Source organism: Chiloscyllium plagiosum, chromosome 4, assembly GCF_004010195.1.
Source record: "Chiloscyllium plagiosum isolate BGI_BamShark_2017 chromosome 4, ASM401019v2, whole genome shotgun sequence".
In the NCBI taxonomy this organism is placed as follows: domain Eukaryota; kingdom Metazoa; phylum Chordata; class Chondrichthyes; order Orectolobiformes; family Hemiscylliidae; genus Chiloscyllium; species Chiloscyllium plagiosum.
This window is the reverse complement of record NC_057713.1, coordinates 105157263-105174126: the sequence shown is the minus strand read 5'-3', so window position 1 is coordinate 105174126 and position 16864 is coordinate 105157263. Positions and strand designations below refer to the sequence as shown.

At 40.7% G+C, this 16864-nt stretch overlaps 1 protein-coding gene across 2 annotated transcripts in view; it reads left to right on the top strand.

The window, feature by feature from the left end:
• Positions 1-16864, top strand: part of itga9 (integrin, alpha 9) — a 371784-nt gene that overhangs the window by 296398 nt on the left and 58522 nt on the right. For both annotated transcript variants that reach the window (XM_043688825.1, XM_043688826.1), the window contains 3 exons: positions 4083-4172; positions 6882-6990; positions 11164-11271. In XM_043688825.1, coding sequence (XP_043544760.1) covers positions 4083-4172; positions 6882-6990; positions 11164-11271 — 307 coding nt within the window. The remainder of the gene's footprint in view (positions 1-4082; positions 4173-6881; positions 6991-11163; positions 11272-16864) is intronic.

Here is a 16864-nt window from a genome sequence, read left to right as displayed (position 1 = left end):
ATCACCATAGTTGCCATTATTATCATCATTTAATTGACACCAACAAAGTGGTTTTCAAGTCTTTGATGTGTCACCATGAATTCCAATATTTTTCATGTGAATGAATTGTTCATTTTACAAGGCTCTATTAAGGCGAGTGAATTTAAATATAGTAATATGTTTTTATGAATGGAAGTTTTATGCTCAATACAATGAAGTAAATAATATACTTTATTGAATAGAACTGATTTTTTTTTCTCACCTGTGTCTGGGTCCTGCTGAATAAGAGATCAGTTAAAGGGTATAGGTGAGTTGGCATGAGTGGACTCTCGTGTCGAGAGTGTGGTGCTGGAAAAGCACAGCAGGTCAAGCAGCATCCGAGGAGCAGGAGAATTGATGTTTCGGGCTAAAGCCCTTCATCAAGAATGAGGCTGTAACCGAGGGAGTGGTGAGATAAATGGGAGGGGGGTGGGACTGGGGGGAAGGTAGCCGAGAGCGCAATAGGTAGGTGGAGGTGGGGGTAAAGGTGATAGGTCGGATAGGAGGGTGGAGCGGATAGGTAGGAAGGAATGTGGACAGGTAAGACAAGTCATGAGAGCAGTTCCAAGTTGGAAGGTTGGAACTGGGATAAGGTGGGGGGAAGGGGGATGAGGAAACTGGTGAAACCCACATTGATACCATGGGGTTGGAGGATCCCGATGCGGAGGATGAGGCATTCTTCCTTCAGGTGTCAGGTAGTTAAGGAGTGGCAATGGAGGAGGCCCAGGACCTGCATGTCCTTGGCGGAATGGGAGGGGGAGTTGAAGTTTTCGGCCATGGGGAGGTGGGGTTGGTTGGGGTGGGAATCCTGAAGATGTTCTCTGAAGCAATCTGCAAGTAGGCATCCTGTCTCCCCAATGTAGATGAGGGGAAGGTGAGGACGGGGGGGGGGGGGGTCTGTCCTTGTCAGGTCCACGCCACCCACCAACCCTCCTCTCCTGGCATCAGCCCCTGCCACTGCAGGAATTGCAAAACCTGCACCCACACCTCCCCCCTCACCTCCGTCCAGGTCCCAACGGAGCCTCCCACATCCATCAAAATTTCACCTGCACTTCCACACATGTCATTTATTGCATCCATTGCTCCTGATACAGTCTCCTCTGCATTGGGGAGACAGAATGCCTACTTGCAGATTGCTTCAGAGAACATCTCTGGTACACCCACACCAACCAACCCCACTGCCCCGTGGCCGAACACTTCAACTCCCCCTCCCACTCCCCCTCCCACTCTGCAGAGGACATGCAGGTCCTGGGTTTCCACCATTGTCACTCCCTTGTCATGCCTCGTCTTCCACCTCAGGACCTTCCAACCACACAGCATCAATGTTGATTTAACCAGTTTCCTCATTTCCCCTCTCCTCACCTTATCCCTGTTCCAACCTTCAAACTAGACACTACCCTCATGACCTGTCCTACCTGTCCATCTTCCTTCCCACTGATCTGCTCCAACCTCCTCTCTGACCTGTCACCATTACTCCCACCTCCATCCACCTATTGCACTCTCAGCTACCTTCCCCCCCAGCCCCACCCCCTCTCCCATTTATCTCACCACCCCTCAGTTCACATCCTTATTCCTGATGAAGGGCTTTTGCCTGAAACATTGATTTTCTTGCTCCTTGGATGCTGCCTGACCTGATGTGCTTTTCCAGCACCACACTCTTGCCTCTAATCTCCAGCATCTACAGTCCTCACTTTCACTATGAGTTGACTCTACATTGGTATAGAGGATATAAAGAGCCAGGGGTGATGTGGTGGGTATGGGTTCAATGGGGATTTGATAACTGGCATTATGTGGCTTGGAAAGTGTGTTTCTGGCTGTCCTGTTTGCCTACACGACATAATTTGGCATAGATAGAGCATGAGGAATAAAGGAGGTGAGGGCAGAAGAGATATTCTATATTTTAGCCCTTATTTATAAATTCTGAACAATATGGCAGAGGCTGCCAGGCACCCAAGCAGCTTTTCATCGATCCAGCCTTTATCGTGGGCTTCCTGTTCAGGTCATCCTGGCTTGTCTTCGCTCCCCTGCCTCACCGTCACTCTCAGTACCAAATATTGGAAGTTGAGGTAGCCATTTAAAAAAGTCAGATTTGCAGATTGGCAAGTTCTGTCATTTCTGCACGCCCAGCTCAGAACAAAAACTGGGGCTTGACCTCTCCAGAGAGCAAGACTCCGATTCTTTCCTTCAAGTTGATTGATACAGCTTCCACCAGTTATTACCTCTTGGCTTTTCAATAAAAATCTCAAGCGAGTACCTCTTATTTTCCGTCTCCTTTTTAGTTCAGTTCCTCTAGATAGCCTACTTAGCTTTCAGTTTCCAATTCTAATGAAGTCCCTGTTTCTAAAACATTAGAGTCATAGAGTCATAGAGATGTACAGCATGGAAACAGATCTTTTGGTCCAACTCATCCATGCCAACCAGATATCCCCACCCAACCTAGTCCCACCTGCCAGCACCTGGCCCATATTACTTCAAACCCTTCCCATTCATATACCATCCAGATGCCTTTTAAATGTTGCAATTGTACCAGCCTCTACCATTACCTCTGGCAGCTCATTCCATACACGTACTACCCTCTGCATGAAAAGGTTGCCCCATATGTCTCTTTTATATATTTCCCCTCTCACCCTAAACCTATGCCCTCTAGTTCTGGACTCCCCTACCCCAGAGAAAAGACTTTGTCTATTTATCCTATGCAAGCCCCTCATCATTTTATAAACCTCTCTAAGGTCACCCCTCAGCCTCCAACGCTCCAGGGAAAACAGCCCTAGCCTATTCAGCCTCTCCCTATAGCTCAAATCCCACAACCCTGACCACATTCTTATAAATCTTTTCTGAACCTTACAAGTTTCACAACATCCTTCCTATAGGAAGGAGACCAGAATTGCATGTAATGTTCCAACAGTGGCCTAACCAATGTCCTGTATAGCCACAGCATGACCTCCCAATCCCTGTACTCAATACTCAGTCCAATAAAGGAAAGCATACCAAGCGCCTTCTTCACTACCTTGTCTACCTGCAACTCTACTTTCAAGGAGCTATGATCCTGCACTCCAAGGTCTCTTTGTCCAGCAACACTCCCTAGGACTCTACCATTAAGTGTATAAGTTCTGCTAAGATTTGCTTTCCAAAATGCAGCACCTCACATTTATCTGAATTGAACTCCATCTGCCACTTCTCAGCCCATTGGCCCATCTGGTCAAGATCCTGTTGTAATCTGAGGTAACCTTCTTCGCTGTCCACTACACCTCCAATTTTGGTGTCATCTGCAAATTTACTAACGATACCTCTTATGCTCACATCCAAATCATTTATATAAATTACAAAAAGTAGAGGACCCAGCACCGATCCTTGTGGCACTCCACTGATTTCAGGCCTGCATTAACCTTCATTTCTTTTTAAATGATCCCATTTTTAAAATAAATTGACCTGTTATACGATTATTTTTATTTCAAATTTAGCATATAATTTTATTGAAATATCCTGTCACCTGCAACGTGCTAAGCTGAAATGTCAGGATTTTATTCCTCCTTTTGCTGTGATACATGACAAAGAGAACCTTTGTGCCTCCTACAGTGGGATGTAATTCTCCTGGGCTAAACAGCATTTTAATTTTTTATCCATTCATCATGACCTTGAGAGCTTCATGCCAACAGAGTGTTTCTAATCTGTTTGCGATAATATTGCATTGCATCTGAAGTTCTCCCGTTGCCTTAAATTTCCTTTCTAACCCAGTGGGACATCATTACTTGTCTACAAAAATATCAAATGATCGCAACATTTGAACATGCTGTTCAGAAATGTTGAACGGAGCAGCTGGTTCGCAATTGATTTCTACAAGTCAAACACGAGCAGCAGGAAAAGTCAAGCTATTTTCAAGCTTTGTGCTGATATTGTATAAACTCAGGAATTTGCCCCATCGCACCATTATTTGATATCAAAGTACATCATTACAATTATTTAATTGCACGTTGTTTCTGATACAGCAGTTTGAAATGTCTAACTTTTTTTATACATTGTTGAAGCAGCCTCTGAAATAAATGTTGTTTCTTTTTATTTTGCAGTGGAAATGTTGAGCGTAATGAATCTCTGTTTGATAACACCCTCATCCTTACAATGCCTTTGAAACATGAAGTGGACACAGCCATTACAGGGTAAATTTGACCAGCGTAATGGCAAGATTTGAAGTGAATATTCTGGAATGTAATTTGTAATAGATAAGACTGTAGAGTAGAAATTCAGTTGCCCACATCTTTTGATGTGGGGGGAGTGGTGGAGTGGGGGTGCACAGATGAATCATTGCACCTGAATCCTGAAGCGTATGGAGGGGCCAAGCGGCTTGTTGGCTGCTGATGTTGGATCTTGGACTTGCTCAGCATCCAGCTGGAATGATGAAAGCAGCCCGTCAGCAAAGAGTAGAGACGGGGAGACAGCGGCCTAATGGAATTGTGACTGAGCTGGCAATCCAGACGCCCAGGCTGATGTTCAGGTGACTTGGGTTTGAATCCCACCAAGGTAGATGGTGGGATTCAAATTTGAATTCAGTAAAAATCTGGAGTTAGAAAGCTGCGCCAACAGTAATCATGTAATCACGTTCGATTGTCATGAAAAGCCATCTGGTTCAGTAATGGCAGGAATAGGAGCCTGAGTCGAGAGTGAGGCGCTGGAAAAGCGCAGCAGGTCAGGCAGCATCCCAGGGGCAGGACAATCGACGTTTCGGGCATTCCTGATAAAGGGCTCTTGCCCGAAACATCGATTCTCCTGCTCCTTGGATGCTGCGTGACATGTGCTTTTTCAGCATCACTCTCAACTCTAATCTCCAGCATCTGCAGTCCTCACCTTCCCCTTGGAAAGAAAACCTGCCATCCTTACCTGGTCCAGTCTACATATGACTCCAGACCAGCGGTGACATTGTTGACTCTGAACTGCCCTCTGAGAAATTAGGGAAGGGCAATGAATACTGGCTGAACAAACAAAAGCAACATTCCATTAAAGTTTTTGTTAAAAGATCAAATTTAGGCTGCTGCTAAGGATGGTTGAGGATCAAAAAACAGGGATATTGAAAAAGGGGCTCTAAAGGGAGGCCTCAGACTGGAGATCAGAAGGTAGCAGGCATAACCACAGCACAATGATTTACTTTCCTCTCCCAATGTGACACTTACAGCATAAAATTTGCACATGCTTTTCTGTGTGCAACATTAAAGTGGAGTAGAAGATATAAAAGAGAGGGTAACAGTTACTAATAAAGTTATGAACAAAGTAGAGGGGGATTCTAATTCGGAAATCTTATACATTAGATAGCAATGGAAGATAAAGCCACTATAATGGAACTGATTGTAATCCATGAGTTGTGAGAATTGAGTACAGGGTAATGGGGTAATGGGAGTGCAGGGAAACCTGATCAGACAAGAACACCAATTGGAGAGGGGAAAGAGTTACACTGTAAAGAAAAAGACAGATCTCTTGATAATACCCGATACAGGAAGAACTGGAAGTACATATCAAACTTTGTCTTTGTGTACAGTTTCCAAAGGATGTTACAGACCTTCACTGTTGTCAGATGACTTCCTCTTTGTGCTTTTTGTGTAGGGAAACGCCCACTGTTATGTCAAAGTTGATAATTTATTAGTAATGGGTTCACTGACTCCTGACTCATTTCTCAAGTGCCAATTTAGAAATCTGCAACTTTGAAGTTACTGCAACTCTCTGGAATAGAAACATCTTGTTTAGTAATTAACCCTTTGGATACTCCAAGCATTACATTGTAGAAAGGTGGCCATGACATTAGACTGTATATGGTTTTTTGGGAAGTGACAGGGTAGGACTTCCAGTGCTCCCTTTGATCAACACAAAAATAAGAATTGATTTTCTGGTTGTTGTTCAGTCGTAATACTTGTTATAAAAAAATTGTTCTTGGAAATGACAATTGGGTGGTTTCTGTAACAAACTGATGATACGTCCTACCAGTTAGCTGATCAGGTACAAAACAAAACCCCCAAAAAACTCACCTAACTCCAGCTTCTTGTGCACCCCACATCTGTTTATGTCCCTGTATTCATGGCTAAACTTAATTACTACCCAGACCTCATTCTCTGGAACATATTCCCAAGTCTTTAATCACACCTTTGAAGCTTTCTCTCCAAGATAAGTTTTTGTTGCTCTTCCAATACTGTGCCAAGTCACAGAGTCATATGCACGGAATCAGACCCTTCAGTACAACTCATCCGTGCTGACCATACTTCTCAAGCTGACCTAGCCAGTATTTTGCCAGCACTTGGTTCATATCCCTCTAACCCAACTATTTATTTACCCATCCAGATGCCGTTTATATATTGTAATTGTACCTGCCTCCACCACTTCCTCTGGCAGCTCATTCCAAATACTCACCACCCTCTGCATTACAAACAGAATCCTTTTAAGTCTTTCCCCTGTCACCTTAAATTGTGGTCTCTAGTTTTGGACTCCCCAACCTATGAAAAAGATCTTGGCTATTCAGAAACATTTTGTGAAATAAGTGCAAGTTGTTACATTTTAATCAACGATATATAACATTCATATGTCACTTTTAAATTTATTCTATTATCAGTGGATTGAATAAAATGACATTGAGATTTTGGACTTTATGATAAATTCAGTTAAACAATCAGGTGCTGTTTTGTTCTTCAATCCTAAATGTTGCCTCTGAGAAATGTTCCATTAATTTGAAACTCAAGACTAAAAATTACTTAACCCTGTAGGAAGATGTTTAAGAATAATGCTGGTGCTAGTTAACAAATTCAACACAACCTTTTGGTCATTCCTGATGTTCAATCTGTTGGACAAAGTACTATCAGTTGATAACTCTTTGTTTCTTTTTAAAATAGGTCGATTTCCCCAACTTCCTTTATTTATGGTGATTCAGTGGATGCATCAAAGTTTATTCAATTGGAGGACATGTCCTGCCTTTTTCAACCTTTTAATTTGACATTTCAGGTGATTTATTCTTGCCACTATTAATCTCTTTTCAGTAGCAATTATTTTAAAGTGGTCTATCTTGTAGTTGCACAAATGTTCTGCCAGAATATCATTTTGGTCTATGTAACCTTAACAAGTGTTAAAAATTATGTGGGTTTATAGCAAATCCTTTACTTGAAGCTGAAATATTTGCTCCCATTTCAGCAGGCATCTGAAATAGTAAAATCTACCCTATTCTGAGGCAGTTTCATAATCTTGAAATGCTGACAAGAGATTCACAGATATCATTGAACATAGATTGAACGCCTCTTTCTGACCCACACTCCAAAGCCCTGCAGCATTTGACAAACATATTGGTACCCTGTAAGAGCAACAGAATGTTGTCAGCTGGTTACTCAGTTCCATGTGCATTTATCAAATAGTAACCGATTCAGTCTCTGGTCTGTGCTAAGTCAGCTGATTTGAAGCTACAGCAACTGATGTCAGTAGCCAATGTTCACAAGAAACCTACCAGCATCCAAACAGAGGAATAACCCAGGAACACCTAACTCTCCAGTGCACTGCTCTCAGGAAGGGTCCACGTCCAAAATGCCAACCTGCTTCTCATCCACCAAGAAGCAGATGATGTGATGGGAATCCCCGGCTTCCCATGCACATATCTGAATATACCCAAAATCGAAAGGTTAGGAACAAACACCAGTTAGTGATCACTAGTTTGATAACTTCATTTGCAAGATGTCAGTTAATGGATTTAATTTCTTGTGAATAGATTTTAAAACGCTGGTGGGGAAGTTTAGGTGCTGTACATTTAATGAGTTTAAATAACTTATTTCATTTTGTGTTTCCATTTGCAGCTCTCAGTTTTTTGTTTACATTTTGGAAATTATTAGTATTTGGTTTTAAGGATTCGAAACTTCAGTTATAAGGGTAGGTTGGAGAAATCGGGACTGTTTCTAGAGAGAAGACCATGAGGAGATCTGATAGAAACTTTCCAAAATCATGAATAATCTGGAGAGAGTAGATAGGGGGAAGCTGTTCACTCTTTTAAGAGAATCAAGGACCAGAAAGTGCACTTTAAAAATGTTTTGCGTTAAAAAAAAACAAGTGCAAGGGGAGAGAAATTGGTTTTCACACATAGTGATTGTGGTTTGGAATACACTGCCTGGAGGTTTGGTGGATGCAGATTCAATTGAGCTATTCAGAAAGGTATTAGATGTCTATTTAAATAGAATTAATGTGCAGGGTCACAGTATAAAAGGCCGATGTTTGGCAGTAACCCTCAATGCTCAGAGAGCTGGTGCAGACTTAATAAACAAATTGCCTCCTTCTGCACCCCAGTTCTCCTATGATTTGAGGTTTACGCCAGCAGATTGGTGGATTGGATTTGGGATGCTCTTGAATTGAACTATTCACTGAACTGTCTAATCAGAGATTATGAGATTGAGCTACAAAGGACTGTGCTTGGCATCCCTCACTCCTCAGGTGTTTCTAGATTTACTGAAGACTCCTATGATTGGTGGAAATCCATTGTGTTGAGATGAGACCAGAGATGCTGACAGTGCTTCTGTTGGAGTTAAGAAGACCAAGAGGAGATCTATTTGAGAATATTAATTGTTAAGACAATTTGAATAGTGGATCAATGGCCCTGATTTTAATTCTTATCTCCTGCTTATTGAGAGTTGAGCCAGTGAGGTAGGCGAGTTGAAGGCTAAAATAATGGGAAATTTGCCCTTTTAGTCAAGCAGTCCTCTGGTTGTGTTCCAATTTTAACTTGCTGTTTTGTAATGGCAAGCATGTGACCCACTCAAAGGACAGGAGCCTTCATTAAATTTACAGTCCAACTCCATTACTGTACCTGGAACCTGATCAGCGGTTTGAATTAGAGATCTCAGTGGAGGAACATTGATGACTTTTCCAAGGCATGCTGAGACATAGATTGTGAATCAGAAACTGTGGCCCAGAAAGCTTCGCTTTAAAAAAGTTGTTTAGGCTGCCTTTTGGGGCCAGGAAGGGTTTCTCTAGGTATCTTGAGGAAAATTTGCAGTATATATTTTCAGGCTTCCTTCTGTCTTCATTTGCTACTTCAGTGACTGCAGGATTTAATCCCACAGCTTGGTACAGTGTCCTATCACTTATTTCCTATCCCTGCCTATCAGGTGTCTGATCTGCCAGTGTTTTTAGGTAGATCACCAAGAAACGTTAAGCAAATACTCCACTCCTCCAATCTCCATGGATTCATCACATCTTTGGAGTTGAAACTCAACCCCCTGCCTCCCCACTGTGACTAGATCTGGTCAAACTATTCTTCACAGAATGAGCGGTGATGATTAGAGAAAAGTATTTATGTGAAACATTGTTGGAGCTCAGAATGCTCTGTCACAGGGAATGGTTGATGGGAGATTATTTGCTTCCTTTAGGGAAAAGGTTGACAATTTACAGACGCTGAGGAAAATTCAGAGCTCTGGGAGAGAGTTGAGCAATAAGTCACTTTTGACTAGCTCCAATATGGAGCTGGATGGGCCAAAAAGTAGCCTTTTCTGTTGTAAATATCAACAGTTCAAATTGACAAGGTTTAGAAAATGGTCGTTCTAATTCAGTGATTTATTCAATGTGTTGTAGGAGTTAAAGTAATCTAATGTATTTATTTATAGAACAGTTTCAGACCCTAAACTAAAAAGCTTGATATTCTCACTGTATACTACTTCAAAGCAGTATGTTTATTTCAATCATTTTAATAGTGTATCTTTGATCTCTAAGAGAACACAGGTTGTGTGGACCTGACTTGTAGGGAGACTCACTGCAGTTTGTTCTATGTAACTGAATAGAACTCTCGTTTTGTCTGAATGCTGCCAAGACCTGAACATTCAGAGCATTCAGCATTATTTTAATTAAACTCAGTCCCTTTTTGTACCTCTGGGATAGTGCAAGTTCTTGGCTGGGGACATAAAGCTCTCTTCTACAAGCATTCCTTTCATCATAAACAACCCCTTTGGGAAAATGCATTTAGTGCTCGCAAACACATTCCAACCCAATTCTATGCCTGTTTGGCCCCATTGACAGCTTTTATTTATCTCATTCTGATCGTGCTCCTTCCCATAATGGGGAAGGTATGATAGTAGGGGAGGAGTTATTGTCCAGCATTCTACTGAAATTTGGAATTTTTACAAATCACTTTATCCCTAAAGATGTCAAGAGAATGTTTTACTGAGGCTTTATTTTACATTGATGCTATTTTTGAAACTTGGCACTTGTAGAACACTTAAAGCTGTACATTTATGCACTTGGTTGTGTAATGGTGCATTATAAAGTTATCAGGTCTTCCTGTCAGAACTGAGACATATTCTGAACATATTCAAGTAATAAAAATGAGTGGGTTTAATCTATTTCCTCTGTTTCCACTTTTAGTTTTGTTTTGGTGTTAAGAGTTTAAAACTCTTTATTGGATTCATGTGGTTTGAAAAATATATGAAGCAAAAGATTTTTAAAGTCTCTGTCCGAACAAACCATAAAGGGCCTCGCAATAACTAGCAGTTCAAATGTTTGCTTCACTGAATTCATGGTTGAATTTTTTGATTAAAATTATGCTAAAATAGTTCCACCTTTGCTGGTGACAGTGGAATGCTTCTATTACGATTCTTTCTATGTTGGGATTAAATGGACTTGTGCTATCGCCTATGAAATGAGAAGAATTACTCTGCAAATCAAATTGTGATTAAATGTTTACTGAGGTTTTCCATAATTAGAATTGAAGCTGCCATTAAGTCTGACTTCACCACTTCTTGCACTGCCTTTGTTTCTCTTTTCGAGCTTTCAACTCGTGATGATTATAGAAAGGATAAACATGGAAAAGTAAATCTTTGAAACATAAACTAGTTCCATGCAAGAAGGAAGTCACAATGAGACAAATAAGGCCACATCTTGAGGCTGGTGTTACCAGCAATGATCATGAGGCCTATCTCTAGAAATTACGTCTGCACAGCATATAACTCCCATTCATTAAAAAGGATCTCTGGATTATCAATTATTCTTTTATAGAATTCCACATTAAAATGAGAGCCATAAATATTCTATGTTGTGTCAGTAGACTGGAGAGTGCTATGCTTGGGAATCGAGCAACTGTTGATACCCATAAGAGTTTGAATCAAGCAGGGTTAATAATGTTCTTTTTTTCCATTTATTATTGAATGACAGGTTATAAACATGGGCCCAAGCGGTGCACCAGAACTTGCTGTGCAAATTATGATTCCCAGTAGACTTCTTACAAATGGAGCTGACATCTTTCTCATCCAGGATATTGTGGTGAGTACATAGCACCATCAATACTACTGCAGTGTCCTGCTGGCTTTGAGCATGTTGCTTGAATCAGTTTTTAAACCTCATTGGCACATATAGGTATCATTGTTTGCAAAATCATATGTTGCAGATAGTTAAACTTTGTAAATCTCTGGGCTGAAGGTAATTTTTTTTTGTTTATGTTCACTTTCTAGACCTAGATTGTATTAATTTTTCCTTTATGTCAGTTCATATTTGTACATTACTGGCACTGTTTGCAAACAATCAATTTGTCCGGCCTCAGAACTCTTTATTCACTCGTTGCCAAAGAACTAGTTCTCAGATTATTTTTAGTTGCTTTTTGACTCTATGTAATGAAGGGTTGGCAAGTAGACTCTACTGTAAGATGCATCTTTTACTGAAAAGTGTACAGTGACCCTTTAACAGCACATTTAAGTTTGAAGATGATGTTTTGCTTATTTCAAACCTGTAACTACCAACAAGCCCCATATTATTCATGCTGCTAATAGGGACAATTTGTCTTCATTACACCTAGCACACCCTGAAAATATAGCAACATACTCAGTAAAGGGAATCACAATTGACAGGGTCCTGAACCTCTCAGCCCTTCATAGGGCAGAATGACATGAAAGGGGTGATCAGAAAATTGGGTATCGCGCCAGTGGTACAATTCCAGATGCCCTGTTGCAATTTTAACCAGTGATGAAAAATCCTTGAGTAACTCACCTGTGGCCAATTGAGGCCTATAATGCTCATTCAAAGTGGGATGTTAAACATGGCGGGGAAGCCAGCACCATGCATCTAGTCCATGAACTGATGAGGCAGAGAGGAGGGGGAGAGCGTGCCTCTTTTCTGGGTACCCTGTGACAATCTGAAGCCCCCAAACACAATGTGTCCCATGCTAATCGGCTGACTGACCCCTCCTGTCTTCACCCTGTATCTTCACCCTCCCTTGTTAGGGCCTGTTAGCCTGGGTCTGGGGAGATTGCAACTTATCTTCAAATCCCAGCTCAATTGCAGCTCTCATTCTCCATGACAGTATGAAGGCCTATCCTTGTGTTTGTTAAATGTCCACATTCACTGTGCCAGCTGGCTAACTTGGCTTTTATATTAGAGTGTATGGGGTGTGTCAACTTGGGCCAAATGATCTCCTTTAAAGTTTAACCAAAGCTTGTTAATTAACTGTCAGTCATCAGCTAATCTATGCATCCTCTGTCACAATGCCTCTAACAATCACAGTCCACCTGCCAACCCTTCAGAATTCTCCTCATGCAACATAAATCTGGATTTCCCTCTGCACTGGTATTTTTAATGAATTGTCCTGATCAGCACAAGTGGACAAGCTTCAGTAAAATGTGCCTTTTTTCCTTCAGTACTACCAGGCACCTGACCCCCTTTGAGGGGTTTCTTTTCAAATTACCTTAGTTCTTCTTGGGTTGTGTTGACATCAAAGACTGATCTTTGTATTTTGGTAACATTAGTATGCTGGTTGAAATTTGTTCTCTTTTCTCTATTGAATTTTCTAAGGAAACCATTCCCTTACTAATTTTGTACTTGTGTTCCCCCATAATTCTAAACTTGCAGAATTATTGAAGTAATCTGCATATATCCAAATTACCCATGACATTCAATGTTTTGAAAAATTAAATCAAAGCTTATTTCAATCTTACGCTCAAAGAAATCAAAGAAAGTAAGACTTCCAATTCTGTAGCATCTTTTACACTTTGGAAGTAATTACTTTTGATTTGATGTTATAAAGGAAAAAAGGAAAATTAAAAATTCGAAGTTTTCTGTAGGCTTTCACTCATAACTTAGAGTCCCAGATTCATGCTTGATTCAGTTCTCTGAACTCTACCCAGTGCAAAAACATGACAATTGAAGATGGGGGCAGCCATCTTCTATGTATTGCAATGTGCTTTGTGTTCTCTGATATTCATGTCTGTCTGATGCCAACCAGACTTTTAATTAATGCAAAGTTTACAAATGTAAAGTTCTCAATAGTGAATTTCAGCTGTCTGCAATTGTGAATCCCTGGAAGAAGTCATCAGCATCACCAGTGATGTTTTACCATGGGCTTTGTATGGATCTTCTGTCAAAGTTATGATTGAGGCCATGAGGAAATTTGCAAAAACTAATTCCTTCCCCCATCTGTTGCTCTTGGTCAACCACCTTCCCTTAACAAATCATGCAAATTTGTGTCTAATTAGTTTTGTGAACTACACAGCTGAAACCCCTTTCAAAAGCACTACATAGAATCTTATCATGATTGAAGCTCCTGGACACATACAAAATGTAGGCAGTGTGAAGAGCATAATAATTAATGAACAGCTACTTATTTTATGAAGCGTAATTGCTGACATGATCCTTAATTCCCAAAACAAAATAATTACAATCCAGTAATAATTTCAACTCTTGTTTCTAACGTTATTACTTTAATGGTTACGACATCAGTAAGATGACGATAAAGTGAAAAAACAATCAGTTAATTATATGACAAGAGACTGAACATTCATTTCATAGTCCTCAGGATAGATGGGGAGTTGCTCAAGGATTTCCCATCACTGGTCAAAGAAGGGGAACTTTGATGTTCAGAGAGACATAGGTATCCATATAAAAGGCACAGTGTAAATTTAGCATGCAGGTTCAACAAGAAATTAGGAAGGCAAAAGGCATGATGCAAGGGAATGAGTACCAGTTTGAACAATTGAAAGACCATACCATAATCACAGAATCCCTGCAGTGCAGAAGGAGGCCATTCAGCTGATCGAGTCTGCACCAACCCTTCAAATACCATCATTGGTTGTGGTGATTAGCCCGTCAGAAAAACATCTCTCTGCAACTACCCTCTGTCTTCTATGAGCAAGTCAATTTTGTACCCAACTCACTGTGGATCCGACCTGACTTAATCTTTTGCACCAGCCTACTATGAAGACCCTTGCCAACTGCTTTAGTAAAGTCCGTGTAGACAACATTCACAGTCCAATCCTCATCAGTCACCTTCACCACTTCCTCAAAAAACTTCAATCAGTTTTGTGAGACAAGATCTCCTCCACATAAACCCATACTGACTATCAAGTCCATTGTTCTTCAAATGCGAGTAATTCCTATCCCTAAGAATCTTCTCCTATAATTTTCTTACCACTTCTAAAGGGTCACAGGCTGATCATTCCCTGGATTATCCCTGTTGCCCTTCTTAAACAATGAGACAACAGTGTTTGGGGAGCTCAACTATGACTAAAGAAGATACAAAGATGTCTGTCAAGGCCCCAAGTAATCTCATCACTTGCCTCTTTCTATATCCTAAGATAGAGGCTGAGGGCACTTATGTACCTTAATAATTTTCATGGCACCCAACACCTCCTCCTTAATATCAACATACCCCTCCCTAATCTTCCCATCATCCGTGTCCTTTTATAGAATACCTCCAGTGTGGAAGCAGGCCATTCCTAAGTGAATACCAATGCAAAGTACTTGTTAAGAATTTCACCCACTTTTTCTGACTCCACACATAAATTCCTTCCTTTTTTCTTAAGCTACCTCTTGCTCCAAATGCATGTTTAAAATACCTTGTGATTCTCCTTAATCTCATTGGCCAAGGATATTTCATGGTCCCTTCTAGCCCTCCACTAATGTCGTCTTGTTTCATATCTTTTCTCCTTTCTTTATGCTTCTCAAAAGTCTTCTTTGGTTTAAGTTTCCTAAACCCTATATATGCTTCCTTTTCCTTTTTGGCTCAATATCTGTTGTCATCCAAGATTCCCGAATCTTGCCATTATTTTTGTTCATCCTTATAGGAACATTCTGATCCTGATCCTTTGGTTTTCAAAAAACTGTCACATGTCAGATGTGGATTTACCCTCAAATAGCTGCCCCCAATCCAATTTCTTCATCTCTTGCCTAATACTGTTGTAAATAGTCTTCCCTCAATTTAACACTTCACCTGAGGACTAGTCTTATTCTTATCCCTAACTGTCTTAAAGTTTTTAGAATTATGACCACTGTTCCCAAAATGCTCTCCCATTGAAACTTCAATCACCTGGCCAGGCGCATTACCCAAGACAAGGTATAGTACAGACCACTTTCCTAGTTGAACTGTGTATTTTGTTTGAAGGAACCCTCTTGGATGCACCTAACAAATTCTTCCCCTTCTAAATCCTTGGAACTAAGGGAGTCCCAGTCTATATTGAGGAATTTAAAATCATCCATTACGACAACTCTTGTTTTTTAGATTCATTTGTGGGGTGTGAGCATTGCTGGCTAGCCAGTATTTATTGCACACCCAGAGTTGTCTTTGAGAAAGTGGTGGTGAGCTGCCTTCTTGAACCGCTACAGTCCACTGCAGATATTGTTTTAACATCTTTTCTCGATCAACTTGCATAATATTTGGTGAGATTTGAGTGTTACTGGCAGCGCCAGCATTTGTTTCCCATCCTATTTACCCTTGAACTGATTGGCTTACTAGGCCATTCTTATTAAATGGCACATTTCCTTCCCTGATGCATTAATATGGCAGACTTTTTATGACAATCGATGATAATTTCATGATCACAAGTACTAAGAGTAACTTTCCGTTCCAGATTTTTTAAAGAATTAAAATGAAATTCCACCAACTGCCATGGTGGGATTTGAGCACACTTCCTAAAGCAGTGGCCTAGGGTGTCGGAATGACTTGTCCAGTGGCATTACCACCATGCCGTTATCTCTCAAAGTAAACATCAATAATAAACAGATTCCCATAATCAAAGACAGAACATTGAACATTGCAGTCAGAACACCACGTTCTGATCTTGTTTGGAGGTCAAATAGTTTCCAGCTTAGAGGGAGAGCTGTGAGTCATTGCAGCCCATTGGCCCACTTCTGAAAACCTCCTGGTGACTGGCTGGAGAACAACTTTGAAAGAGCTGGAAACTCAGTCCGGAGAATGGCATTGGAGCAGTAGGGGATCCATGGAGAGAAGACTAATACATTTAACATGGAATAACAAACAAAGAAATAATTCTTTTAGCACAGTGAATTTATTTTGCTTGTTCATTTAACAATCTAATCATAATGTATAGTTCATGAGTTCATCCAGTCTCTTTCATGAAACGGTCTGTTTACTGACTAATTAGTCAAGATGTTTGCATGGAAGAAAATTCAGTGCAAGCATTCTATTATTTGCAAATGGTTCAAATCAATGTGCATAATTTTGTCATGAATAATTTGATGTCGTACTGAAATTACAAGGTGATGGAAAAAACTGATAAATAAAATATATGTGTATAAATAAACAAAACATGGAAGAATGACAGGGGCTGGCTGAGCCTAACATTCTGGGCCATCTCCCAAGAGGTTAATTTCACAGTATAGCAATAGGAGGTGAAATACAATATAGGCACACATACCTGCCTGTCAGAGGAGTGTGCAGTATGATAACCTGCTCATTATTAATCATTTGGCATGTTGAGGATGTCTTGTAAATCTGTTGAGTAAGCTGCTGCAAACCATTGCAAGCTTGCCAGATGTTGGCGGAGAAGGCTAGTAGCACTGATCCCCATGGGGCTCTGGAATTCGGAAGCATGCCTGAAGGAAGCCATTCCATAGAACTCTCTGAGGGGGA